This window comes from Falco punctatus, assembly GCF_963210335.1.
Source record: "Falco punctatus genome assembly, chromosome: 7".
Lineage (NCBI taxonomy): Eukaryota > Metazoa > Chordata > Aves > Falconiformes > Falconidae > Falco > Falco punctatus.
Window position 1 is genome coordinate 44,971,221 of NC_137587.1, and position 27,466 is coordinate 44,998,686.

At 43.6% G+C, this 27,466-nt stretch overlaps 1 protein-coding gene across 4 annotated transcripts; it reads right to left on the reverse strand.

Annotated features, from left to right (window-relative positions):
* LOC308066687 (nutritionally-regulated adipose and cardiac enriched protein homolog) lies at nt 1-26,015 on the reverse strand. 4 transcript variants are annotated; one of them, XM_080394277.1, is made up of 5 exons: nt 11,134-26,015; nt 10,224-10,331; nt 6,187-6,310; nt 4,297-4,323; nt 1-1,504 (listed from the first exon to the last, which is right to left on the reverse strand). In XM_080394277.1, the coding sequence occupies exons 2-5, from the start codon at nt 10,239-10,241 to the stop codon at nt 1,302-1,304; spliced, it is 372 nt and encodes a 123-aa protein (XP_080250403.1). In that variant the 5' UTR covers nt 10,242-10,331; nt 11,134-26,015; the 3' UTR covers nt 1-1,301. The 4 variants fall into 4 exon arrangements, with proteins under 4 accessions (XP_080250403.1, XP_080250402.1, XP_080250401.1 ...); XM_080394276.1 differs by having other exon boundaries at nt 10,224-26,015; XM_080394275.1 differs by having other exon boundaries at nt 1-1,501; nt 8,801-26,015.
* Between the last annotated feature and the right edge of the window lie 1,451 nt (nt 26,016-27,466).

Genomic DNA, 27,466 nt, shown 5'->3' on the forward strand with positions numbered 1-27,466 from the left:
CCAAATATCTTAAAAATAAAGCACCATTTTTCTTTTGGTGGATTGCAATGTCAGGGGAATTCAAGGCCTTGCAGGCATCTCTTCCATCTTCTCTTCAGTGTTTTCTTTCCTCCCCCCCCTTTTTCTTTTCTTTTCTTTTCTTCAGCTGTTATGGGTTCTGATGTCAATTTTATCATACCAAATAAATCCAAACACACATCAAGTGCTGCCTGACAAGAATCTAAGGCCTAAAAAGCTGGTTGTGCTGGTTTTATATAGGAAGAAAACACAGCTGAAGCTCATAAACTTGCACTCAGTTGTTCTCCTCCCAGACGCTCAAAGCACCATTCCACATGGATTGCATGATCTCCATTAAAGGGATTCCCTTCAGGGAGGTAGATGCTATGGTGGGACAATGGAGAGAAAAAGGGGCTTTGCCTCCCACAGCTTGATGAACAGTCCATATTACCACTACATAAGGCCTTGAACACCCAAGCATAAAGGCGTAACCTCTGACTGAATACAACGATCATGAATCTTGTAAGCTCAGCTTGTGAGGTTTATGGACTGAATCAAACCCAGAGGATTAAACTGCTAATTTGGTAATTACCCTGGGATTCAATGCTGCTATTTATCATGTTAGGCAAATAAACTATGTACTGTTTAATTGAGTTTTCCTGTTCTTTTTCACACCTGGGAATCAAGTGAAACATCAAGAAACAGCTTTTGCCTATGGAGGAATAAAATGTATGATGGGAAACAAGAAAGCCACTTGTGGGGATTTTAGTAACAATAGTTTCAGGTGTATAAATATAGCAGCTCGCCAAGCCTTTGGCCACCAGAGCAGTGTTTGTTCAACAGCTCAGCTTTATTTTAAATTTTGTAGAACAGCTCTTAGGAGACTTGAGGAGAAAGATGGTTTGGTATTCAGAGCCTTGACTTGAGACTCAGGAGACTTGTATTCAGAGCTTGCTGCTGTCTGCATAGATCAATGTATTTCTTGACTTCAGCTCTTTGTATCAGCAGTTTGTAAGCTCTTTGGGGTACAAAATTCAGATACTTGTTTGCTGTTCAGGATGATGGGGCATGAGTTTGGTGGGACCTCAAGGCACTAGCATTATTGCCCACTAATGTGAAAAAAACAAAGAAAAAAGAAAGGAGAACAAGTGGCTGCTGGACAGTGCACAACAGGGGTGGTTTTCTTGCTCTTCGAGGTGGATGCTCACATGTTCCATGCGTGTGGCTGGAGTAGACTGGGAGCTCTGCACAGCCATGTGCTGGTCAGCAGTGCTCTGAGATGTCTGACAGGCTGGAGGATATTGCTACTGCCTCATAAACCAGCTCCAGCATTTCTGAGCAATATGTCTTATCTGAAGAAAGAAGATAACAATCCGGGATTTAAATTCCTCCAGGACTTTGACATCTTGCTTCATGCTGGTGTAGTAGAGACTCACAGCAAGGATCAGCACTGCACAGAATGAGAGCCACAGGAGCACAGGCAATCCAGATGATGACCTGTCATCTACTGAACGGTGATGAGGAGAAAAAAGAAAGCAGCATTATTTTAGTATCATCTTAAACACTTCCTAAATTTGACCCCCCGCTGATGCCTTTGTCCCACTTTTCTGGGAACAGCGGGGTACACAAGGCTCTGGTTGTGCGTACTTCTGTAGGCATCAGTTCAGTGATAGTGAGTCACACCTCCTGATGGAGGGTGTTGAGTATAAAAGATCTCATCTAATGGAGCATTTAAAGAGTTTAATTATATACAATAAGAACAGGATTACCATAGCTAATGCGTGATCTGAAGTTTCCCTCCAGCAATTATTTTTTATACCTTTATGCTAAATGTTAAGTTAAATACTAGGAGAATATTAAGCTACCTCATCTAATTATTTAATGCTTACAAATGTTCCATAAAAGAGAGGAGATCTAGGTTTCTGTCCTTTTCCCTGCTAGTGCAGCTTGTTTGAGGCTCCTGTTAATTACAGTAAGAACCAAAACATGGCTCTATTAACCGAGAGGCATATTTAGTAAGCTCTGGTAGTTTTAACCTCTCTCTAAGTGCTAGGTGTGCTAATTACACTGGAACATCCTCTGCACTGGGTCTTAAGGAGGAGGGCACTGTAAACAGTTTTCTTGCCTTTAAAATATAGTTCACGCATGTTTAAAGTGCCATAGGTCAGGCACACAGTACATGCATGGAGATCAATGGGCTACATTTAGCTTGCCGACATCCGTGCCCCAGCCCTTGCATGCACGTATCCCACCATGGGTACCGGGGATCCAGTCTGATTCAGATCTGGCTGCTCTGTTTGACTGCATGGCCATTGCACAGTCAGTATTATTTTACAAAGCACTTTGCGTATTAAACATGCAGTATAAAGCCAAATTCATGCCTGAATAAAAATCCGTAGTGTGCAGCTATTTTCCTGCCATACGCACATAATCAATAAGGAGATAAAAATGTGGTGTGTATTATTATGGGGAAAGGGCCAACATTAGCTGTAACATATTTAAATTAGCTTCTACTATGAGCCCTGGAATACACAGCAGTCAATTAAACTGTCATACAGATGTACAGGGAGGAAGGTAAAAGTCATAAAGCCAAGCAAGAAACACATAATAATGTATCAAAAAGTGTATGGGGAGAAGGTAAAATGTTAATAGGCAGTCATTTTATAGCTAACCAGAAACGAAATCAATGTCCCATAATAGATCCGAGTGAATTATTTGCAGCAAATAATTTATTCATTTGAATTTAGCCCTTCTTTCTGTTTGCAAATTATCCATGAGCAGACTTCAATTTTTATAAACTTGTTTATTTGGCATTATTCTAGGAATGGTTTATATGAAAGTATTTAGCCAGGGAATTATTCACCATTTTCTGCTTTTGCAGAGATTTGTGACTTGGAAGTTGGTATTTCCCTTGCGTGATCTCTCACACCACATGATACAGTTCTCACCTGGGTGATGACTTGCCATTCAAAGCCTGGGGCCTGCCTGATGAGCATACCTGCTAATGGTGAGACTTTGGCGGGGGAGCTAAACAGCTTTCCACATCAGCCCTTTTCTATCAAGTACTTAGAACCTTTTTCAGTCTTGCCAAAGTTACTTTCCATGTGAAATTTGTAGGTGATCTCAGATGAAAATTTGGCTTTTCCTTGTATCCTGTCAATTACGGAATATGTTCAGTCCAGGAACAGAATAAGAGATAATGTGGAAGAATAATCCCACCCACAAAAGAGTGATGAGCTATTGCTCACAGCAGCTTCAGCACATCACTACAATTATGTGCTTAAAGGTAAACTTGCTTTTTTCTAGATTACAAATAGAAAATTAATGCTTAAATCTGTTAGTTGCATTGCTTGTTGGAACAGCACGCTCAGCCCTAGCCATGTGCCCAGTCTAGGCAAAAGGCAGCTCATCTGGGTTGGGATGCAGGACATTATGGTTCAGTTCCTGTCTTGGACACACATTTCCACTGTCACCTGGGGGATATTGGGGCTTTCCTTTTCCAACTGGCTCTTTCCTGCCTATACTACCTTGTTCCTGCCTGTAGTACCTCGTTCCTAGCACAATAACTGCCGTAGCTGATGTTGCCATTGGCATGAGCCTACAAACCTCTTTCTGGGCAACAGCAACAGACAGGGGATATGGGGACCTTTGCTTGGGAGGCCCTTTGGCTGCCCAATGCTATGGCTCTGCGTGTGTGTATACATACATGTATGTATATATGTATTGCTCTCCCCTTATTGCACTGCATGCAGCAGGGGCTGGATGTGGGCCAGGGCCTCTAGAAATGATCACCATTGTAAGGACATCCAGATACACATATTTGCTTGAGGTTCTGTCAGGCTGCCTGGCCTCAAACATCCTTGCAAACAAAAAAGGAAAAAACAGACTATTTTTATTATTTCTATCCTGCTGCCAGCATATAAATGAATTGTCTGTTCCCCACACATGAAAGTCAGCAGGCAGAACTATTGTTTCGCTTGGGGTGCCTTCCCTGCATATCATAGTGAAAAACCTGTACCTATTTTATTGCCATAAAATATATTAATTATATTTAAATTAAAAATAGCTTCAGGGATTTCATTTTTGCTTCCACTATTTGTTTTACTAGATGTCTTGCTTAAAATACTGCACAGACCTCATCAACACCTTGCGCTTCATATGCTGAGAAGAAAAAGCAACAGTGTATGAAATGTTTGGTATACAGAGGCTGTATTTGCACAGTGTATCCCTGCAGCCGCAAAGCAAACTCAGGTTAGTGCCACGGATGGCTCACAGTTATAATGTGGATCTTCAACTTACCCACTACGTAGTCACAGCAGGCAATGGCTAGAAAACAGAATGAACATTTTCTTACAAGTGTGGAAAGGTCTTTTTGCAGCAGATGAATAAGAAAGGAAGCACCAAGCAGTGTCTCTGAAATTGTCTGTTGCCTTGTAAATGCTGGACCACTTCTTACACTGCTTTTGGCTGTACAGATGTATGTCAGATGATGATCTACCCACTCTGTGCAAACATGCAGGTGTAGGTGCAGTTCAGGAAAGTGAGAAAAACTGTTGTATGGGGGGTTCAGAAACAGAGATTACTGCTGTTGCAGGGAGGTGAGGAGTCAGCTCTTACAGAAAAGCCCTCTCTATTCCACAGCATTTCTAGAAAGACCAACAGACTGTGAGAAGTATGAAAGTTAAGAAAGCAAAACCCACTGTCAGATGCAACTTTCATCCAACAATATCCTGGAACTGCCTCTGCTTGGCAGCTGGGGCCCAGACACAACCCAGGACAAAAAGTCCAGAGAATGGAAAACTTTGAGTGATGCACCCAGCCTTCCCCTTACCCACCTTTATGTTAATGACATTGTGTGGGTGAAGAGCAAATCATCTAAATCATAGGCTGTTTGCAACACAGAGTACGAATTACGGGGTGGGATATTTCTCATGTCTTCTCATGTCCTCATGGAAAAGAGCCGGAGTCTTCTCTGTCCTTGCAGCTCCCTGGAGCTCAAGCATGGCTGTGCTGAACCGAGAGCTAGCGGGTGATGAACCTGGTCCCCCCCGGCTGGACTGGCTGCGGGATGGCCTGTGCAGGATTAAGTCTGGGACACGGACTCTGTCAGGGAGCTGAAGGAGGTATTCACTCTTATCAAAAGCTTGCTCTTGAGCAGCTAGATGAGCTTTGAAGAGTTTAGAGCTGACTCACTGAGTCTTGCCAGGAGTTCAGTTTTGATGGGAAAGCCCAGGCCATGTCAACAACCTTATCAAGAAACATTTTTTCCCTTCTGCATTAGGAGGCACCACAAATAATGTATTGCAAAACCTCTGAGAGGTCTGTTTACAGACACATCAGCAGACACCAAGCCTTGTTTTCAGCTGAGTAGCAGCCCAAACAGGTGGCTGACCCAGAAATTTTACCATTCTGTCACCTGCGTTTTTACTGACAGACATATCAAAACAATACAATTGTAGTTCCCTACCACTAAATACATTTTTTCTTAGCTGGGTCACTTTGTGAAAATCAGAATGAAACAACAGTTCTTTCTTGGTTACAGGTTTTATATAGCATGTGCAGAACTGCAAACTGGACCCTTCTGCTAGACTTGTGCTTAAGGTCACTCCCACCTGACCTACCTGCAAAGGTATTTTGGCTCAGGAGTGAAAGACCAGAGGCTGCGTTAGCTGTACCGTTCCTTGGGTGCCCTGTTAGCAGAAATGGTTATGTCCTGGCTGCTTTTAACCCCAGCGGGCCAGCTGGGCTCAGACCTTCACTATTGTATCCAGTGGCATGCATGCTGCTCAGAAGCATGAAAGGGCTGGCTCTCTCCCCGCCATTACATCCTAGTTACCCGGAATGACATAAGTGTGTTTAAATTTGGTCTGAGATCCTTTTCTCTTCTGGGGTGGACCTGAGGTTCAGCCAAACCCGTGGTCTACAATGATCCCTGACTGAGGAGTTCGCTGTGAGGACAGCCCTGAGGCTGTTCTAACGGATGCAGGAGCCCGTCTCCTCCCAGGGCAGGCAAGCAAACGGACCAGATGCAACCCTGCAGTGCACAGAGCAAAACTTGTCTGTCCTCCCCTCTGTGCTGAGCTCAAAATCCCAAATAACGCTGTCAGAGGGGGCAGCTGATGTGGACAGGCAGGGTGCATGTTAGAAGCTAGGAAGGTCATAACAAAAGGCTTAATAGCTTGAGCGTACCATGTTCAGTGACTTCTGGCTCACGAAATCGAACCCTTCTCTCTGCTTTCCGCTTTTCCCCCACGGCTTGGTCCACAGGTGGCCTTTTTCTCAGTATTGAAGGAGGATAGCTACTGTCATCTGTCTAAAGAGTTAATCACAAAACACAAAACACAGGGCTGTTCAAACTGGAGTAATGCATCTGGGTGAAGCTTTGAGCTTTTGAGGCTATGTTACCATGTCCCTCGAAGGACATGGTGTGAAACACATCTGTTCGGACATTTATAGTCAGACCATTGTAATATTTATAGCAAGACAATATGGATATTCCTTCATTGTCATAGATCTTTGGTACTCTAAAGCTGTCTTCTTAGGAAAAAGGCTGGTTAAAGTAACAGACAGCAAAGTGTTCAGAAAGGATTTCTCTCAATTGCAGGGAACAGTTACTGAAGGTGGCTGCTCATCAGCCCTGGGGTAAACAGGCATAAATGTGATATGAAATATATGAACCATATCATTGGGAGCACCTTTGAAATGCTCTTCTAAGCTAAGAAGCCCCATTCTGAATGCGGTGTTGCCATTTTGACAACCGAGGCTATGCAGCAGTATGGGGTTTGGACATTATCCTGATGGGTACAAAAAGGCAATTTGTTTGCACTTCTATATTGCAATTATCTTGTTCTCCTGGTTTTTGCTTGGAAGCCACACCCACTTTCTGGTAACAGAATCAGATTGCTGTGGATTCTGCTAAATGATAAGAAACATAGCTGCAATAATAAAAAATGATAAGTCCCTCTCCTGCATAGGAATGCTCCCACAGTCAACTCCCCAAAGTGAATCCAAGACATCTCAGTTCAGAGGCCCCCACTGCCCTCTGGAAGTGGAAAGCAGGTGGCAAATCTACTTTTCAAAGACCTCAGTGGGTGGCAGAGATTCTCCACATTTTATTTTTACTTTAAGATTGAAATAATCTCTACCTTTTTCTCCCCCTTCCCCCTGTTCCTTAGCAAGGTAAGGGATATTGTTTCACAGATGGTTTTTCTCCTTCTGGTCACTGTCCTCACTCTTTTTTTTTTTTTCCTTTCTGTGTCATTTCCCCACTCAGTGATAGCATGCTTCTTCCTACATGTTATTCTTCCTGCTTTAATCTTCCTGCTCCTCAGTGCCTGCTATTTTTGCCCATTTGTAGACTCAGATACACTTGCTGCATGCTTTTCTCTTCCAATGCTTTCCCTGCACTCACCATTTCATTCCCCTCCCTCCCCCCCCCCCCCCCTCCTGGGGCTGCAGAAGCAGGATTAAGTCCCATTAGCTACAGTCTGGGAGTGTCAGACCTCAGAGCATAGAGGAGATGTGGGTTTCCCTACACGTCACACTGGATAATCTCAGAAAGGCACATAAACATAGCCAGCAGGAACTGCCATGGAGTGAAGAACATCTTCAGCTTTGACATGTTCTCCTGAGGGATTTATAAACCAGATTTTGGCTTAACTAGTCACCGGTAAGGATGCTTTCTCTGATCTTGGGATAATACAAGAACCCGTACCACCTCTGTCTCCTGACCAGGGACAGTGTGTGTTGGAGCTTTGTGTGCTTTATTCAGCAGCTCAGAAGCTGGAAGACCCATCCGGGGTATGGGAGATGTGGATCCAACTTCTTTTTAAGTCCAAAGGAATATGAACCCACGTCTCTTATCCACGTGCCCTCATCATCAAGGCTATGGCGCACACATAGGAGCAGGGAATCTCAGTCTCTGCCACTGAAGCTGTCTTGTTTGGCCTTGAATAATTAAATATTCATTGAGCTAAAGAAAGAAAGAATGAAAGAAAGACTTTACAGCCTGGTGTTTGGGTGCTCCCTTGGGGGTGGGAGAAGTCTGCTTTTGTCCTTGCTCCAATGAATACTTAATATGAAATACTTAAATATTCATTGGAGCAGTCACTGGGAACAGGACCTCTCATCTACCAGGTGACTGCCCTAATCACTGTGCTACAGACACAGACACAGACACACACACCCACACACACACACACACACACCCACCCACACACCCACACCCACACACACACACACACCACCCCCCCCCCCCCGCCCCCCCCCCCCCCCCACACACTTACTTTCTGGCATAATGAATATTTAACTAGTCTGTGTAAAATGAAACAGGTTTGGGGAGGGACAGCCCAGTTCAGACTACTGGTGGTTATAGCTTTAGCTAGGAGAGCTCCTCCTATGTCACAACCAGAGAAACTGAACTTCAAATATTTAAAGAGATTTATAACTCCTAGTGTGGCTTTGGTCCATATGAACTTTTCCAAACACTTAACAGCAACATCACACCAGAAAACAAAAACATTAAACAGCTATCTGGTTGGGTAACACCTAGCCAAGGGAGACCTTAAAAGGGAAGTGGTATTTACAATATTTACTAGACTTTAATAACTTAAGGAAATCAAGCAGAGTGCCAGATGATGCATGCTGCCCTCAGACAGAAACCTGGTGTTAACATACTGTGACAAGAGGTGGAAACCTACCAAAGTGCTAGCTGGGAAATTATATACCCTTAAAAACAACCCATTTGTGAAAAGCTCTGGGTGTTAGACACAAGGACTCTATCACCCATGAAGAGATTACTTACCGGCAACTCCTCTGCACTAGGATCAGAAGGTGGGGCTGGACATGTTTGGGACATGTACTCTGGATGCCAACATGAAGCCTCCCACACAAAGCTTCGGTTGGAAAGCCACTCGCTTGACAAAATGAGAAGGACTAGGGGAAAGCGTCTGGAGATCCCTCTGCAGCAAGGACCAGGCAGGCAGTGCCACTGAGCAGATGGGAGCAGCAGCAAATGATAGAGGAGTGGAAGGAAGAATTTCCACCCTTCATACCAGTGTTGGCTTGGGAAGGATGACGTGACTTGAAATGTACTCCGTAACCAAAAATAGCACATAGTGCTAATACTGATTGTGCAGCTGGAAAGCAGGGCTTTCCTGACAACTGGAAAGGGCCTGAATGGAGCAAATCACAGATAAACACCTACATATTTACGTGTGTAACGTGAACTCAAGGCTGTTCTTTTAATAATGATTGCTGCATTTCTGTGATCACATGGATCTCCCTTCCAGAAGCCGTTCCCAATCTCAAAAATCCTTCCAGTGGGATTGCTTTTAATCCTTCTCCCATTCAAAATATGTGGGTAAAGCCATCAGGAAATGATATAGATGTAGTGGGATCACATACATCTCCCTCCAGTACAGTTATGGCCTCACTTTATATGTTTTACAAATTAGATCCATTATTATAGTAATAAAGTGGGGTTTTAACATTAGACATTTCTACAGATATTATAATAAGATTATTGATAGGAAGAGAGATGATTTACTGTTCAAGAGGCTTTAACAGCCCCTTGTCAAATGCTGAAGGCTGGTCATCATCAAATATACCATTTCCAGTCAGAAACACCTGCCATGACGGCTGAAATATTGTGCTTTACTGTCTCTACGAGCACAAGCTTGAGGTTTTTTTGTTGTTTTTTTCCTGGAGCTATTTATTTGCTGTGACATGTCTAAAGCACTCCAGTTCTGTGTTATTTTCCAGGTGGTTGGATGGATTCTCTCATGGCATGCTTAGACTGGCCCCCGTTTTGCACCTACCCAGTGGAGCGAGGGTTGCAAGATGTTTACATTGGCACTAGGAACCAGAGGGCACAGCAGCTTTGTGGGCTTCACTGTTTCGGTCTTTCTTTCAGGGGTTTGGGTATTGGGTGAGTAGATGGGATGGATTGGGATTGTCCCCCAGATCCTGATCCAGAAACCCCAGAGAAAATTGGGCCAAGACATCAGAGGAGGCATCCGTGGCTGATGTGGGGGTCAGCAATGCCTTGAGCCTAGCTGCCCTCCTCCAGCTCAGCCCCTGCAGGGGTCTGCAGTGCTTACAGGGGCTGTGGTCCTCAAGCCCTTCCCTTTCCAGCAGTGAAAGCACTGTCAACATGGAGAAGAACAGATTTTTCTGGCCTGGGGATCTTCACTGAATGCACCATATCTAAACACCAGTAACCTTACCTTCTCTTTCCTGTACATGGAGGTGATGGAGGGCTTTTCCTCATGCTGCAACCAGCTCACAGCTGCAGGGCTTGTGAAACGCTCTCAAAATCCCCTCTCTGGTGTGTCCTGCAAGTGTTGCACAGCAGTTACTTTGGGATATCTAAGCTGAGCTTTTGGTGGCGAAAAGTAATTCTTCAAAATTTTGTTCACAGTAGATCCTAGACAGGAAGGTGACAAAGCCTTCCAAACCATGGTCCCTAGCTTCTCCTCTGGTTCCTTCTTCCTCCTGCTGTGATAATCACTTGCTACTAATTAATGTAGGAGTGAATTTACGTGCCTACATTGGCCAGCTACACTGATCAAGGTGGGAAGAGGGAAGTCAATCTCTACACTTCATCTAGCTTTGACTTTCTCATGTGAATTGTGTCATTTATTTCTACTAGTGTCATCCAGCAAGGCACATAAGAAGCTTGTGCAGCCCCTTATTCCTGCCAAGAACAACATCGAACTCGTGAGCTTTTAGACATGAATGAAAAAACTTGTTCCTATCTTTTTTACTGAATCTTGTATTGAAAAAAAACCTCACATTTTTCTAAACAATTAGGCAGAAACCTTTTGCTATTTTCTTTAAAAAAAACCACTGCAAAAATGTCAAAGGGCTTTGATGTTTTCAAGAAGTGGACATATGGAGACAACATTTATCATTTTTGATACCAGAAACCATTTCTTTTCAATTCTAGATTCCGCTTAAATGTAAACAATTTTTTATGTTCATTTGATTAAAAAATAATTGGGCTGTTTATAAATGTTTTCATGAAAGATTGCTATCCAAATGCTAGGAATGCTAATTTCATTGTCACTTTTATCCCACAATGTGTTAATTATATTGATAGTAATGGTTGTAAATGCTTGAATAATTAGTAGTTACCTGGGCACTCAAGTTTCAGTAGATAAAGATGTCAGGAGTTCAAATCTCATAACATGGACAGATCCATTCCTACTAAGTGCTTTTGATTGCAGTTTAACAACCTAAAATTGGATATACATTAGGAATAAAACACAGTTTAATGCATGAAGTGAAAGATTCCAGGAAAATAACTTCACTAACCTCTGAAATCACTGGTAATAAATAATAGTTACAATAGCCGGATAATTTCTGCTTTGGAAGGGGGGAGAATTTCCTTTAACATTGCCCTTCTTTTTAAGGTAATTTTTCATCTAAGCTTTGATCCCATTTCATGCAACATATGTCAGAAGCAAAGCTGGACAAAGAATTCATAAATGAATTATTTAGCTGATGAGTGTTACCTCTATTTCTTCAGCTAATTGTTCACAAATGGATAGTGACTTTTGTGAATGAATTCATTATTCAGATTTATTCAGTGGATAATTGCTGGGAGTAATTCTTTGTAGATTGCTTGGAAGCATTTTGCTATGAACTTTTAATAGTAAAAATCTAGCCAGGCTTTCAATACAAGACAGACTGAAAATACCTGTAACTACTGACAGAGTCCTTAACCACGAACAATATACTGCAGTCTTAATGAGCAATGCCAGCATTTTCAGGAAGAACTCAGCTACTTCCCATGGTACATCTCAACGATCTGTGTAGTGCTGACTTTGAATGGTGCGCATTGTATATGCAAATAGTTTTTACAAGAAAAGGGTTTCTTAAGTGTTTGCTCAGCAGAAGAACAAAACAAGCCTGAACAAAACATGATTGACTTCTCAGTGAATAAATACGAACAGTCCACACAAAGGAACTAACTGCACAGCCAGTATTTTCCTGCAATACCCCAATGGAAGATGTCTAGGAAATAAACATAACATGATAAAACAATTTTACACACAGAGGATAGCTGTGTAACCATATGAACTCTTTTTCCATTTCCTTCTGTGGGAATAAATATTTCAGACAAGCAAAGTACTTTGTAAATGATGCCTTTGTGGGAATTCGTCTGGCCTGGTTCAATTATTCTGAAACCTAGCAATTTTCTCCTATCATTGAATCTGGTTTTATTGCAAATAGGGTCATAGAAATAGTCACTCATTGCGATAATGGACTTCGTTTATCTTAACTATTAACACTTCCAGTAGGTTTACACACACGTATATATTCAATATTTATGGATATGCACAGTGCATATATATTAATAATGAAGTAACTTTATCTCCAACAATCTGAAAACAAAATCACGTAATACCATACAGTGCGGGGTGCAGTGGTAACTGGAAGCAGCATATCAGGATAACAGAACAGAAAAGGAATAAATAAATTAGAAGGGAGTCTTCCATATCTTCTTCAACTTCCAGAGTGTCAATTGAGCCTTTGTTCAATATTCCACCTTTCGCAATTCTGTGTGCTCTTGATTAATAATTTAGAGGTGCACCTTTTGGCAGCAAGGTAAGTTTTGCGTTTGCCAAGAGTGATTTTCCACCAGTCAGGGAATACATCAGGAAATAAAAAGGCAAATTGCCCCACAGTGTATAATTAGCAGTGTGCTTTCTTCCTTTTTCTGCCTCTGGAGAAACAGATCTACTGCTGAAAGGTGTAGGACACCCATGAGGTGCTGTATGGCACCGTTTCTGCTCCTCAGACCTTCTAGGAAGAGAAACACTTTATAAATCCCAACACTAAGACAAAACTCATCCCTTTGGACTCTGTGTTTCCACGTGTATTCCATGGCCAGAAGGGTCATGATTGATCTCTTGTCTGGTGGCCACTCCAAAATGGGGTGTTTTTGTGGAGTTGGGGAAAAAGGATCAACAACAAACATAATGGAGACAGAGCAATGAATGGGAAGATGGCCTGATAACACTTGGCATGTGCAACCAGCTAGGCTGAAAGCAATCAGTTTTCCTTCCCGTATAGTCATTAATTCCTGTGATGCCCAGGGATCTGTGTACTCCAGAGTGTTTGTTCCCACGGAAGGGCAGTGCGGTCAGCGCAACGTGCAACCGACAGTCCCTGTGGTGCTCTGCGGAGGACCCACAAGGTTATACCCCCAGTGAGACCTTTTCTTCACCCTTTAGATATTACCACCCTGCACTGGAAGTTTTCATGATCGCACAGATCTATGAGCTCCCCTTCGATACCAGCAGGTGGATCTGGGGCCACCCATTCACCCAGGGACTGCGGGCCTGGATCTTTAGCCCTTTGCTAAGAATAGATTAAGCATCTGGTCAAGCACAACAGGATTCATTTCTGAAGGCAGAGCCCTGGCTCTGTTAATGGATGTAGCAGGTCCTTCTGTGTGATGATTGTCTTCCTGGGGCCAATGCACTGGTTTCAAATCCACAGTGGGCAGGCGTTGGTGCTGGTTTTGAACGGAACTCTTTTCTAAGGTAAAGACACAAGCACTGAGCAGAATGTGTCATCGGGTTTTGCGCTGTGGTGAGAACATCCCCACTGCAAGGCACGGCGGTTTCTGCTCTGTTGGGACTGGTTAGAAATGATTTAACTTTGTTGAAGAACCTGTTCTCAATTCATCCCTGGCATGAATCCATTGACTTACAAAAGGCATGGATCTGTCCCCATTTCTTAAAATTGCCTCTCTTATTCATGCGTCTTTCCGGGTAGACATTACAAATAACCGCAGAATACTTGTGACGATCTATAGTAAACAGAGAGAGGATTTCTGGCTGCTGAAATAAACTTTCTAAATAATTACAGAATGATTCCACATCCATTTCATAATTAGACTCCTGAGATTGCAGCCAAGCTATTATTTGTGATTCAACATGCATTTTTATTTTGGAAATGTCCCATAAGCCACTAGGTTTGTTCCACCTGAGGTTTTCTAATTTGTTATGTTCATCCTGCCACTGGGATCTTAAATGTAAAGCATGTATTGATCGAAGAAGAGTTACCAAGTAACCAAATGCTAATATCTGCAGTTGGCTCACTGATTCCACCTCAGCCAGCCCTTTTCATGTGGGTCGTAGGAGATGGACAGGGATGGAGTGGGTGAGGTCATTCTGAATCAGCTTTTACCACAGACTTTCTGTATTTGAGGAACAAAGAGGAGTGAAACTGGAATCCCCGCTTAAAGCATCTGGGCTGCTGTTGATGGCAGGGCTGTCACCAGCCATGACATGAATGAGAAGGATGAACCCACTGCCGGCAGGAGGATGGCTGAGCTGGTGTAAAACAGAAAGGGAAGCAAAAAAAACCCATGAAAAGAAAACCCCTTAGAAACAGTGAAAGTGCAATTATCTTTAGGGGTTCTGTCTTAGCAGTAATCGCTTTGTGCTCTCTGTTGTGTTGATCGGGGCTTTCTGTAACAATTCCCCATTTTCCAGGGTGAGTTTTTGCCTGATGAGAATTCAGGATGACTGCAGGGTATAGCCTGAAAAGGGGATTAGCTGTTTTGTCTAAATCCCAGATATTAAAAAGCTCCTGCTGAATTCCATGAGCCTCTGTCCTTAATGGATTTTAGAAACCTGATAGCCATTACTGCCAAGCTGGTCCTGAGAAGGGCAGCAAGTGGGACTGGCAACAATGGGAAGGAAAGAAGCCAAGGGAATCGTAAAGCACCTAGATGCAGGAATTGCTACATAAGATGATTTGAAGGCACTGATGTAAATGCTCTTGCGCTCTGTTTGCAGTGTCACCTTGGAAAGGGATTAGATTAGATTAATGACATGAAAGAAGAACAGAGAAATGGAGAAAAGAGCAGATCGAAGCATAAGGAAAGCCCAAATGAGTACAATATGCATGAATTGGAAAGAGTTTGGATGATGGAGAATATAAAATGCAAGTGGCAAATCCCTCTGTCATTGGCAGCCACTTTATATTGAAGTTAAGTCTATTAATGGTGATATTTGTTTTGGATTTAATTCCTTGTAATTAGTATGTAAGTCTCTTTCCTCCACCTCTCCAAGCCCTGGAGGCTAGTGTTCTCAGAATAAAACAAGTAGGTTTAACAAAGAGTAATTGGTACAATTTCCAAAACTGGCCAAGTGCTTCTGGAGCCTATATTCAATTTCATCTCAATTTAAGCTGAGGCGAGGAAACTAAGCAAGGGAAAATTCAGGCAGCACATCAAAGGACGCTTGTGGACATGAGGATATACAGATAAGTCAGGTTGAAAGCCAGTTATGTTTTGCACAGCAAGCTGGAGATGGAAGTTGTGTTTTTTTTCCAGAGCAGAACATCCTTTGGCGTGCCTGCAGGAGCGTTTCAGGGTCCTGCTCACACCAAGATGAGCAGAACTGGCTTTTACTGGAGGGTGTGGAACTGGGGTCCAGCTCTGATCCCTGGCAGGTTTGGATCAGATCCTTAAAACGTGATGCCTTTAGGAGGCAGCTTCTAACAAGCTGCCTTGTAACAGTTACAGCCCTCTCCTCTGCCCTTCTCTCTCCTTCATTCTTAGCGGAAATTTGGTCCAGGACGAGGAAACCTGATTAATATATGTTGGTCAGAATCATCTCTGCTTCATCAAATGCACTTTTTCTGATGCGAAGGGTTTTCATCAGCATGTTTTTCATCATCTCAAATGTATGAGCCTTTCAATCAGTCTCCTCAATGAAACAACGGGAATTACATTGCCTTTTCTTTTAAAGCTAGACAAATGCAAAGGTAAGGGATAATCTTCACAGGACAGCAATGGAAATGGTGAATTAATAGCATCTGAAGGGAGAACTGAAACTGAGCTCTTGGTCTATCATACGATTCTGGCTACATGGCTGATTTCTGACAGAGGCAAAACTTCTGGGTACAGAAAGCTGGTTCAGTATCTTGCATTCTCTCTTTTATGCATTATGCCCACTCCAGCAAGTGGGAAAAATTTCTGGGAGAAATATTGAGTCTGTAGTGTTCTTATGCTCTTTACCTCATGTTAGTATTTCTCCCTGTGTATGGGGGAGCTTGAAAATATCAGAACCCTTTTGCAGCATACTGGGCCAAAAGGCTCTTTCCAGCTCTAAAATGAAGGTGATGGAAGGGTGATGCCACCACTCCTTCCTGGAAGACCTCTTCTGCTTCTGTGACTCCCTTGAAGCTGTAGAAACACCTTTGCCTGACACTTCTGGCTTTAGCAAGATTTGTCACTTGCTGCATGGATAGTGCCAGAGCAGGGAAATAGTGTCAACTTCTTCCATGGACATATCTGACAGTCCAAATCAAAAAATTATCAGCAAGGGATGCTATAAAACTTCTTTACAGAAAAGTTGCCTTCTGTTTGACTGACATATTTTCTTTACAAGTCTTTTTTTTTTTTTTTTTTTTTTTTGTACAACATTTCTAGAAGAAAGTAAAAGGACACCTGGTTGTTCCCTACGCCACAATCAAGGATGCCACTGATTCCAGTGAAGAGTTCTGCATGTGCAACCCAGGCAGGATTTCGCCTCTGCTACTCACATCTATGTGACCTATACATTTCCATTAAATGAACAAAACTTATCTCTGTTAGGGCACTTTGGGTCAAGCTGCCTTTCTACTTACACCCCTGAAAGAATATTGCAGTGAATGGAAATTTGTTAGTGCATGTGCAACGGCATTTGCTCTTTGGTTAAATGAAGTTATATGAAACACAAAGACTGGGGCAAAGTACAGTTGATCCTAAAACACAAGTATCAAATTTTTTGTCTGACAAGAGCAATAATTTCTATTTTTCTCTGGTTAAAGTAACGTTACCGTGAGGGGCACAGCTTGACTGTAAGGTTGGCACTCTGCTCTCTTGAGCTATGGCTTTGCTGGCTTCTGCCAAAAGGACAAGCAATTTCATCTGTCATTCCCACTGCCTAGTCTGCTATCACTAGCTTATTACAGCTGGTGACTTTTCATCATTTTGGCACTCCTGATGCAATGAAAGACACCATAATCTGAATAATACACTCTGCTTGCAGTATACAATTAACGAAAATATCTGCCTGCTTCACACTTTCTTTCATTAAACGGATTTTCCTCACATTCACCCGTTTCGGCAAAATGACACCTAGTTCCCATTTCTAAGCCCAGTAGCCAGCCTGCTCCTCACCTGCTCCTCCAGCCTCAGCTCCTTCGGGCTGTGCTGGGTGACTTTACATGACATTTGTCATGGTGGCAGCAAATGCTGCAGATCTGGCTGCAGCCTGCTACCAGAGAGTGACAGGTGATCCAGGTGTTGGGTGCCTCTCCTGTTTTAGATAGGCAGGTGTCTCAAGAAGGACGTGCTTTCTTGAAGCCTTCTAATTTTCCTTGGTGCAAAACATGTCCCTTGGCTAAAGCACATACAAAAAGCACATCTGGGAATAAAGGAGAGGATTTCCTCAAACTAAACCAGAGGAAGGTGGCTCCACCACTCTTTCATGCCTTTCAGGACGATCTGGTGTGAACCAGCATCAGTGTTGGAGAAGAAGATGAAGAAAGTGCCAGGCTAATCAAGGCTGGTGGGCTTATGTGGCCATGAAACTATGTTCTGTGCTCCCTGTCGCTGCTTCAGAATCCTTTGCCTTTACTGAATAGGCAAATAGGAAAATACCTGTAAGGCAGCAAAATGGTACCGCTTCCTTTTTTTCTGGGGATGCACAACATAAATAAGCAATATAGAAGATGAAAGTGAAAGGGAATTTGGAGAATTTGGAGCAGGTGGCACTGGTAGTTGTCACCTTCGCTTGTCAGTTCAGAGTTGGATTTTGGGGCAGCATGTAGTGGTGGAAATAGGCTGGCCTGGGCAAGGAGAAGCTAGTGCTCAGTGTACCAAGCAGCTTTCAGACCTTCAAGCCATCTGCTTACACAGGAGTTTTTTACTAAACCAATGCTGGAGATGTCTTGGGGGTGAATCCCCCCGAAACCTGGCTCTGCCCAACAGTCCATACAGTAGTAGCTCTTGCCCTTGGCATGTGCAAGCAAACCCCTACTATCTGAAATCTTCGCTTTACTTGGTCCCCAAGAAGTAAAGTAGCTGCTCCAGGAAGCTTATATAGAACTTTGTACATTCAGATACTTGTCAAAACCTTTTATTGCAGAATATTCCTGTCTGAATAATGACCCATTCATTCTAGGTGCTTTACATGAGCAAAATGGAGGTTAATTCATGGCTTTGGGAATGGCATTAGGAAGGGAACATAGAGCTTTCCTGATACGCACAGCTTTATGCAGATCAGATGTCCTTTCTGGAGGTAAAGTGGGTTGTTTGGGACCTGAAATGTTGTCTGCCTTGTTCTCAACATTGATGGCAAAATAGGCTTTAGAGGAACAGGTTGTCCTATTGCTCTTATACTGATTCAATTCTAAAATGACTGCTAAAAGATTTCTTTGCAGCTCCCAATAATGGTTATTCTTGGTCATAAATAATATGCTCATTGTCATAAGGCTTGTTTAAGACCAGGGCTGTATGAAAGCTACAGTATAGAGTCTGTTCCTGCCGTGAAGTCTGTATAAACTGCAGGAGCAATGACAGTTTACACCAGACTAAAGATTTGGCCCACAGCTTCCAGACAGGCTAAATATACAATATAAGGGAAAAGAAGCCAAGAAGCCACAGCGTTTTGACAGAAGCAGGTTAAGCAGTTTTATGATAGAGGCTCTCTCCACACTGGCCTATGCAGGTAAGAACACAAAACCTTTTTTAGACGTACCTGGTGGTCATGATGAAAAACGTAGACAGCATCTCATACTGACATCCCTAGCTTGGGAGGCCTGCTCAGAAAAGTCCTTCATCAGAGCAGCAGCTGTCTCCTTCCCCCGAGCAAATTCCTTTAAGGCTGTCAAAGATGCTGTAATCAGACTAGGTCATCAAAACCTGTCCTCCTGAGGACTGGAAATAAGATCCAGAGATGATCATTCAGCTACATGGGCAAGGTCTAAAACACTAAAGTTTCCATTGAAATTAAATGAAGGGACTGTAATTGCTGTGAAAGAAAAGCAAAGCAATCACTGGGAGAGCCTGAAAGCTTTCAAACTACCTCCTGAAACGATGCTGGCTGTAAAGCAGGGATCTATGTAGCACATAACAGAATCTGATAACAGAGCAAAGCTTTTACCAGGAAACCGACTTAGATAACTGCTGGAGCATTTGCCTCTGTGGCTCCTGGAGCTAAGGCAAATATTAATCGAGATTTCACCACACCGTTGAGTAGTTTTATTACCAGGTTAAACAAAAAAAAGGTTAATAAAGTAATAAAAATGGATTCTTGATTTCAAAACATGAAGCTGTGGTCAATATGTTTAATAATTTGTAAATAGAGTGGAACAAAGCACAAGAGCCGTGGTGACCACTGAGAGGGGACTGCTTTGCATTTGCACCCCCTCTTGTACTTGTGCTTCCATCAGCATTTTTTCAGTTTCCATAAATCGCTTGTCAGTAAAAAAGAGAAAATGGACTGAGTTCCTCTCTGGTGCAATTTTTACTGCTGTTACTGGAGTTACTTCTGGGATAAATTTGGCCTCGGATTTGACAAAACCCAATCTTGGACAAAATTAAAGGGTATCAGTGTATTTGATTTTAGCTGTATTTAATGTACATAGTTTACAGTGTCTCTGGTTTTAGGTGGCTGATCCTTGCTTGAGGAATAGTATTAGAGGAAATAGATTAAAATGTGTTCTTAATGCTTCTCCAGTGTTCCAGCATTACGCAAGCTATGGCTTCCCAGCTCTTTCCTATTGCTCAAATTTTAATAAAGGAAACCATCACAGTGCGTGGTGTGAATGTTTGCATAACTACAGCAAAAATGAGGAACAAGCACCCTCTCTCCTAGGCAGGAATAGCTGGGGAAAATCACTGACACATGATGTCCTGACGGCCTAGCTAGCCCTTTGGTACCATTGGGCTTACAGCTGCCCAGGAGGAGCCGGCAGTGCCCTGGCTGCTGCGGTGGGCACCGGCGAGGGGAGGAGAGGGCATGCCAGGCTGCCCACGCTGCAAACAGCAGCCCGTACTTGAGGGGAGGAATCTCTGGGAGGGGGAAAGAAAGAAAATGAAGGTAATATGCTCCACTGAGCTTCTGGGAAAAGATGGTTGAAGGAGAGGTTGCTGAAGCACAGAAGAGGTGGAGGTGTGGCGTGGGGACACGGGGATCTCTAAAGAACATGGGGAGACCCCGGAGCAGTGAGGCACAGGCAAAACTGGTGCAGGCAAGGAGAGGGCAGCAGTCCCAGGAGGTAGATCATTAGTGATATTGAGGAATCTGTTTCCTATTTCTGATTGTTGTGTTTATCAAAGTCTCCAAGACAGTTCACCCAACTGGCTCTGTGCTGCTTTTTCCACCTGTCAGAAGGGGAAACTGAGGCACTAGGTTGCAAAGTGACTCACCCAAGGCCACTCAGCAAGCCAGCAGCAGAGCTGAGTACCGGGGTCAACTGACTGCTCATCCCACCTCCTACAATATGACCCACTACGCCAGGCAGATGACCGCTCTGAGATGTTTCAACCAAAGGTTTCTGCATTCTGTGAAGCTCACAACTATCTGGGGGGATATGTCAAGATTAATCAAGCTAAAAACTGTGGGAAATGCTGCTATAAATACTTTAACATCAAGGAGCAACCCCATGAAAGTTTTGCAATGAGGCAGAGCGGAGTATGGAGCAAGCAGGACAGAGGAATATTGCAATATATAAAGCCACGTACTTGCCTGCACCCTCTTGAAGAGCAACACCCACCGAAGGCACTGTGCCTGAGCGAGCCGCAGGGCTTCCTCAGCTGTTTGTCCTGGTGAAGGATATTTAACAGCTCAGTCAACTGGCTGAAGCTCAGCTGGAAAACCACAGTGCCAAAAGCCCAGGAGGCAGAGCCAGTGCAATAAACACAAGGCTGCCTTGAGTTTTTTTCCACGTCTAATTATATATATGTTCAGAATTCCTGGGACTCAATTAGAACCTTAACATTGCTTTTCCTTCCTCAAAGGCTTTGTGCCTGAGCTAAGCAACTAAGAACAAAACAACAAGTGTCTACTCCGCAGCTCGTGTGCCACATTATTCCCGTATCGAATCTGGCAGCTCCCAGCCTTCCCAACACTATAATTAGAGCATCTCACAGCCATCGAAATAGCGCTGACCCTTGCCACAGCGCTGACCTGTCTGCTTTGCAAGCTTTCATCTGTCACGCATGACAGCTCCTTGCCCACACAAAGAAGCGCACAGAGGGGATGGAGGTTTTGGATTTCAGCCGTGCCTAGCCTAGAACTGGGGTCCACACATGGCCCCGGCTCCTGCACACCCTGCCCTGTGTTATAGGAGGCTGCCCGTGCTCCAGCTTGCTGCTGGAATGGGAGAGCTGGTTGAAATGGGGAGCTGGAGGAAGGACACACTTTACTTTGACATCCCTTCGCCCAGGCTGCTTCTTGAATTAGTGCATGGAACTTGGCTCTTCTGTCCACATTTCATTCGGGTTTGATATATACGAACATTCAGGCAGGCTGTGGCTGACTGTACAGGCTGCTGATTTAGGGAGAGCCGAGACCCCAGGATAAATTAACACAGCCTGGTTTCTTTGTTTCTTTCAATCTGTGCTGTTTGTATGGGGTTCCCACCTCCAGAAACCCCTCCCTGAGGGCCAGGGAGCCCCCATCACCTCCCAGGCTCCCTGCAAGGAGGGGGGGGTGGGGGATGAAAGGGAGGAGCAGAGGGTTTCCCTGCCAGCAAGGATTGCCCTGTTGTGGGTTGATGGGGTAAATTTACCCTCAGTCTGCTTTGAACAGCTGGGTGGATTCAAACTGCTTTCAGTATTTTGCTGAGTTTCACTTAGAATTTATACTCCTTATTCACCCTCTTTATCACCCTCCTTAGGGGTGAGGAAGCAGCCAGGGGAGGTGTAGGCAGTCAGAGAGAGCAGTTATCCCATCCTAAAAACTCTAAAACAGGTGAGCTAATCGCCCCCTGAAGGCTTTCTCCAGGGAGCCACGGTGGCTACCTTGGATCAGACATCTGATTTTATGTGGCTGAGAAGACACATGGGTTGGGTCCTCTCCTGAGTGGGGCCAGAGTCTGTGGTTTCATCACTGGGTGCACATCAGATTCAGCTGCCTTCGGGTTTCAAGTGCTCTGACACCAAGACTTTTGTCCTATTCCCCACCATTCTTCTCACACATGGACTATTGTGCTGTAAATGCAGCATCCCTTGCCTCCCTCTTCTGCTCCCTCCTGGGCTCACCAATCTAAACTGGAAAAGCTGCAAAAGGTCCAGCTTCATTCCAGCTCCTCTTTGTGTCAGCCAACTGGCAAAAGTCGACAGCAAATCCATGCTCATCTGGATGGAGCAAAAGCATGAGTGCTTTCACCCTGCCCAGGATTTCCTCCACCCCAGAAAAGAGTCTCTCTCACTAAGTGCAAAGTCAGGCAGGGTTCAGCTGCTCTGACTTTTGCTGCCCCGCAGACACCCCCACTTCAGTACATCACCCCAGGCTCCCACTACAGTCAAGTGAGACGAAGAAATGTTTTTAGGGGCAATTCATCCACTCTAATTTAAATGTCTATATCAGACATAGATGAGCCCTATCCTGTAGGTGCCTGTTCCTCTCCATATAGCATGAAGTTCTGATGCAGATGCTCTGCCCACCCAGCTCCATCACACCTACCCTATGCTCAGGCAGACTTTTTTTTTTTTTTTTCCTGAAGGTCAGAATGACATTTTAATATGTATTGCTGGGATGCATAGGAGGGGTAGATCTCTTCAGGGTGACCTTGCACTGCATGTGAATTCTCTATGGTGAGTTTGTTTAGCTGCAAGGGGGGAAAAGCAAGGAGAGTTTGCTAAAGTACAAACTAACCCCTGCATCAAAGCCTCGGTGCAGAACTGCACAGCTGAACTGCATGTGTCCTGCACCAGCACCTCTTTACAGCTGTCTCTGCCCGTAACTGTGTTTCAGAGAGTTCATTTTAAATGTTAACCAAGCCTCTTTCCCTTCTTCTGAAGTCTCTCTTTGTTTATCAGAACATCACTTACATTTTCTTTTACTTTACGGGAGGTTTGCATTTCCATGTATGTCAGCAGTGTACAGAACAGGCATCCGTGTGGGTGAAGTGGAATTTTGATTTATTGGAGGACAGTGCATTATCAGTAAATTCAAGAGACTAAATCTGCCACCGAGAGGACTTCTTTTGTTTCCATCATCAAGGCAGACATTATATCCTGTCAAACATCCCAAGGGGTGCTTTTGCTCCAGGCACCAGAGGTAGTAACTCTGCTCAGCAATTCATTGTATACCGAAGTCTTCGTCTTACAAAGCCTTCAACTCTTGTTCAAATGCAGGACACAAGTGAAGGGGAATAAAATTAGGAATTAATCCTTAGTCTTACCAGTCCTGTGATAGCCCTGTTTTTTCATTGCAGGCTGTGAGGTTCTTCATCTGAACTTTTTCTCCTGGTATGATCCCACGGCTGAGGGTGGTGTTGCACAATGACATTTTCAGGTTTGCATGCAGCGCACAGCGTTACAAACATCAGGTGGCAAAGTCCCATTACTACTGTGACTGTTTCATCACCTTCCAGTCCTCAGAATAGCTATAAAGCTTGTTATTAAAAGACAAATGGATCCTCCTTTTCACCTTCATCCCCTTTCCTGGTGGGTTATGCTATGGAGAGGTAGCCTCTCACTCCTGGGCACCCTGGCACTGCTCCTGGTCCATGCCCTTGCACAGAGGAGACCACGGTCACATCCTTCCGCGCCAATGTCTCTGCTTCGTTGACACCACTGCTACCTACAGCACTAACACCACGCAGGTCACTTGTTGCTGGCTTAAATACGCTCAGTTCTGGTGGCATTTGTGGAGAGCCACCAGTTCACCTCCGCAGCTCATCTGCTCCTTCACTGGGAGTGTTCATTTGCTGAAAGTCTCCTTTGTTTCAGTGAGGCCGGTGAGACCTGTAGTACAGGAAATTGCCTCAGATAACAGCATTTTACAGCATGCAGTTTTGGACTGTGCTGGTGACATTGCTGTGACACCAGCCTATGGCAAATCAAGCCATGCTCCAAGGGTAGTTTTTAACCAGAGCGCTCAGCCTGGAGAGGAGCCTGCCTCAAGCTGGGGTGTTATCCCTCCTGCTTCTTCAAAAACCCCTGTAGCCCTTCTGCTCTTTACAGAGGTCTGGTGACCAGCTGCAACATTTACTGACTGATTTTTGACCCTCTTTCAGGCTTCACAGGCCAATACTGACCCACTATTGGGACATCTGAATAAAACTCACAGAAGCTTGTACAGGGCACGTTTGGTGCCAGCTGAGTAAAGAAATATACTGTTGAGTGAGTTCCACAAAGCAGGGGGAGATGCACTGAACAGCCAGCTATTTATGAATAAATATATCTATTCAGACGGGGAATCACATAAAACAATGGGCTGGCAGTGGCTGGTAATTTAAAATGCAGCAGGCAGACTGTTGCTCGCATTAGTAACCTATGAGACACGTTGCTTAAATAGCACAATCAGCCCCAACCAGCTCCTTGGGAATTACTGAACCATTTGTGGCCTGCTTTATTCTGAGAGAAACTTGCTCTTAAGACTTTATTGTATCTGTTTTCTTTATTTACATAAACTCGATAACTTTAAGTGACTATGGTTTCCTTTAAACCATATGCTTTTCATTTACAGAAAGCCACATATAGTCAACTCCTAATATTACTTACTTTGGGATCCTGGTAGGGTAGTAGTATTTAACAGTCCAGTACTACATAATTTGTTTCATTATTTTTGTCATTTCTTTTCATCTCTGATATGCAACAGATTCTTCTCCCCACTAAACTTGGAGCTAAACTGTATGCGTTCCCCATGTATTGATTGTGCCTTATCCTAATCATTTGGTGCTTATATCATCCTCTTAATTTTGCGAATACCATCTGTTGTACCACAGATACTTTAATGATGAGCTGTGTTTATATGGTGAACTTTTTTTCTAACAAAGAGCTATATGGAAAATGGAGGTTAGATCATATGCTTGAAGCAAGAGGAGGATTTTTGAGAAGCAATTCAGTAGATCCTCATCTGGCCTCAGCTACAAATGGAAGCAGCTCTGTCAAATGCAATGAAAGGTGCTAATTGAGACCAACTTGTCCAAACATGAACTTGAGTACAATCATAAAGCAGAATAATCACACAACTGAAAAAAGTATAACAAAAAAGCATAATTTCCTTCTTTGTAGCTAAAGAAGACATTGTCTGTTAAAGGATACTACTAACCTATTCTTAAAATGGCTTGCCCAGATTTTCCATTTCTATTCCAGACCGGAATAAATATGATCTCAGGAATACTAGGAGGAAGGAAAACTGGCTTTTAAATACACAGCTAAAATGTGACCTGGAATAGCAGGAGTAGCTGGCCCCTGATGGCCGGGGGGGAAGGACGGTGGTCTGCTGGAGCAGCCAGCCACGGCGCCTTTGGTTTAGCATGGGCATAAGGAACAAACTAAGCAGCTGTTACCCAGGAAGGAAATTATCAAGTAGCTTCAGGTTTTGTGGGGTGTGGCCTAGGTCTTTTTTATATTTTTTTGTAAGTGGTTCAGGACTTTTCTGATATATTCACCAACCAATGGGATAGAAGGCACAGGGGAGTGGTTTTTCATCTTAACTGTATCGGCTGCCTTTGCCACCAGGAGCTGCCTCCTTCATCCAGTCCTTCCTCAAACCTCAAGCTACTTCCATACCATGCCTGCCCTCCTTCCTGGGATCACTGTCAGTGATGTTGGTCCTGCTCAGCCTTTCTCTCCATTGACCCTTCACTCACCCCATTTCCACCAACTGTACCATACTTGTGCAAGTGACTTAGCTGAGCTCAATAATAAGCAACAACAACCAGGCAGAGGACCACCCAGGTGAAATGAAAATGAAATAAAAGGCTGCTTTGGTTCTTATTTTCAAACTTTTAGTGACTTTTTTTCCCTAGTGCCTTTTGACCAGACAGGATATTAACAGCATTCATGGAGATTGTATTGTCTCAAAATGACAGTCCTTTAAAATCAACAATGAAGAAATGAATTTGGAAACCTGCTGAATGGTGACCGAGAAACAAAAGGATGCACTAGGCATTAAATCCAGTCCCCTGTTACAGGCAATCACATCATACAATTTCACTTCTAAATGCAGCAGCCTTCACACAAACAACAGCATAGTAGCTCTCAGCCCTCAGCATCCATCAGAAACCTTTTCTAGATTTTCTCTTCTTCTAAGCACCATGTTTAAGGTTATTGATGGCTAGTTTATAGTAGTTTATTCTCATGGTAGCATCCTTTAGCTTCCACAGCTCCTCCACAGAAGAAACCACAGTGCCATTTTACTTTGATTTTTAATTATTCAGATGAGAAATAATGCTCTTAAATGCCAAAGATCAGGATGAAACCTAATGTGTAGCTGTGATGGGGAAAATATTCCCGATATCCTGCTGAGCCCATATAGTAATTTCTATGTTTGGGTCTGATTGTAAATGTCTGATTCAGTGTCAGGGAGAGACAAGGTAGTGAGGGAACAAGAGAAAAGACATTACAAAAGAAATTCCTCCTTCCTCCTCCTTGCCTCTCCTCTAAGTGGTGAGCTTCTTGCATGCAATCCTTCAGGAGCAACTGGAGTGATTACTGGAATGGAGATTTCTGTTCCACTGAGGCGTTGTTTCAGAAAGTCCTGCTGCTGCATCTGAGCAGTCCCTGTGACGATGCCAGGAGACACAATGCCGTGGCACCTCCTGTTCATGGTCACAGCTCCGTCCCAGTCCACAGGAGTAACTGAAACAGATGCTAATTTTACTGCTTCTTCTCCATTCAATTTCATTTCACCCTTGCTCATGAGAGTGAGAAGGTTTAAGATCGTTCGTTATGCCAAACTGCATGTGAGCTCCAAGCAGCTTTTTGGAGAGGGCTTGGCCAGTACAATGTCTTTGTGGTCCAGGAATTTTCACACTGGCTCTTACATTCCAGACAAGGCTGCTGTAAATGATGATTCCTCAATTTCACTTTCCTCAGTAAACGGATGTTTAGATGTTTAATTAGGAAGCAAACCATATAATCAACATTCTGCAGATATAGCTGCACAGTGTAATCAATCTTGTTCAGCTTCTTTCCATGCTGCTGGAGTACCAGCAACTGCTGAATTTATCAACAGTGTTGTGGCTCGAGTGGCAATTTGCCCAAGGATTTCTCAATTAATAAATATGAAGCAGCAGGCAGCCCAAGCACTGCACGGGCTATGCTGCATATCTAACACAGTGGTTTCACTCTATTTTTGTCAGGAAACAAGCTCCAAAGAAATCAGGCAGAAACACAAGTGGCAATAATAACAAACTGCATTTACCTTTTTGTGTTTGGAATTTTTTTTGGCACTATTTCCTTTTCAGATTCCCACAAAGTGTTTGTCTGAGCAGT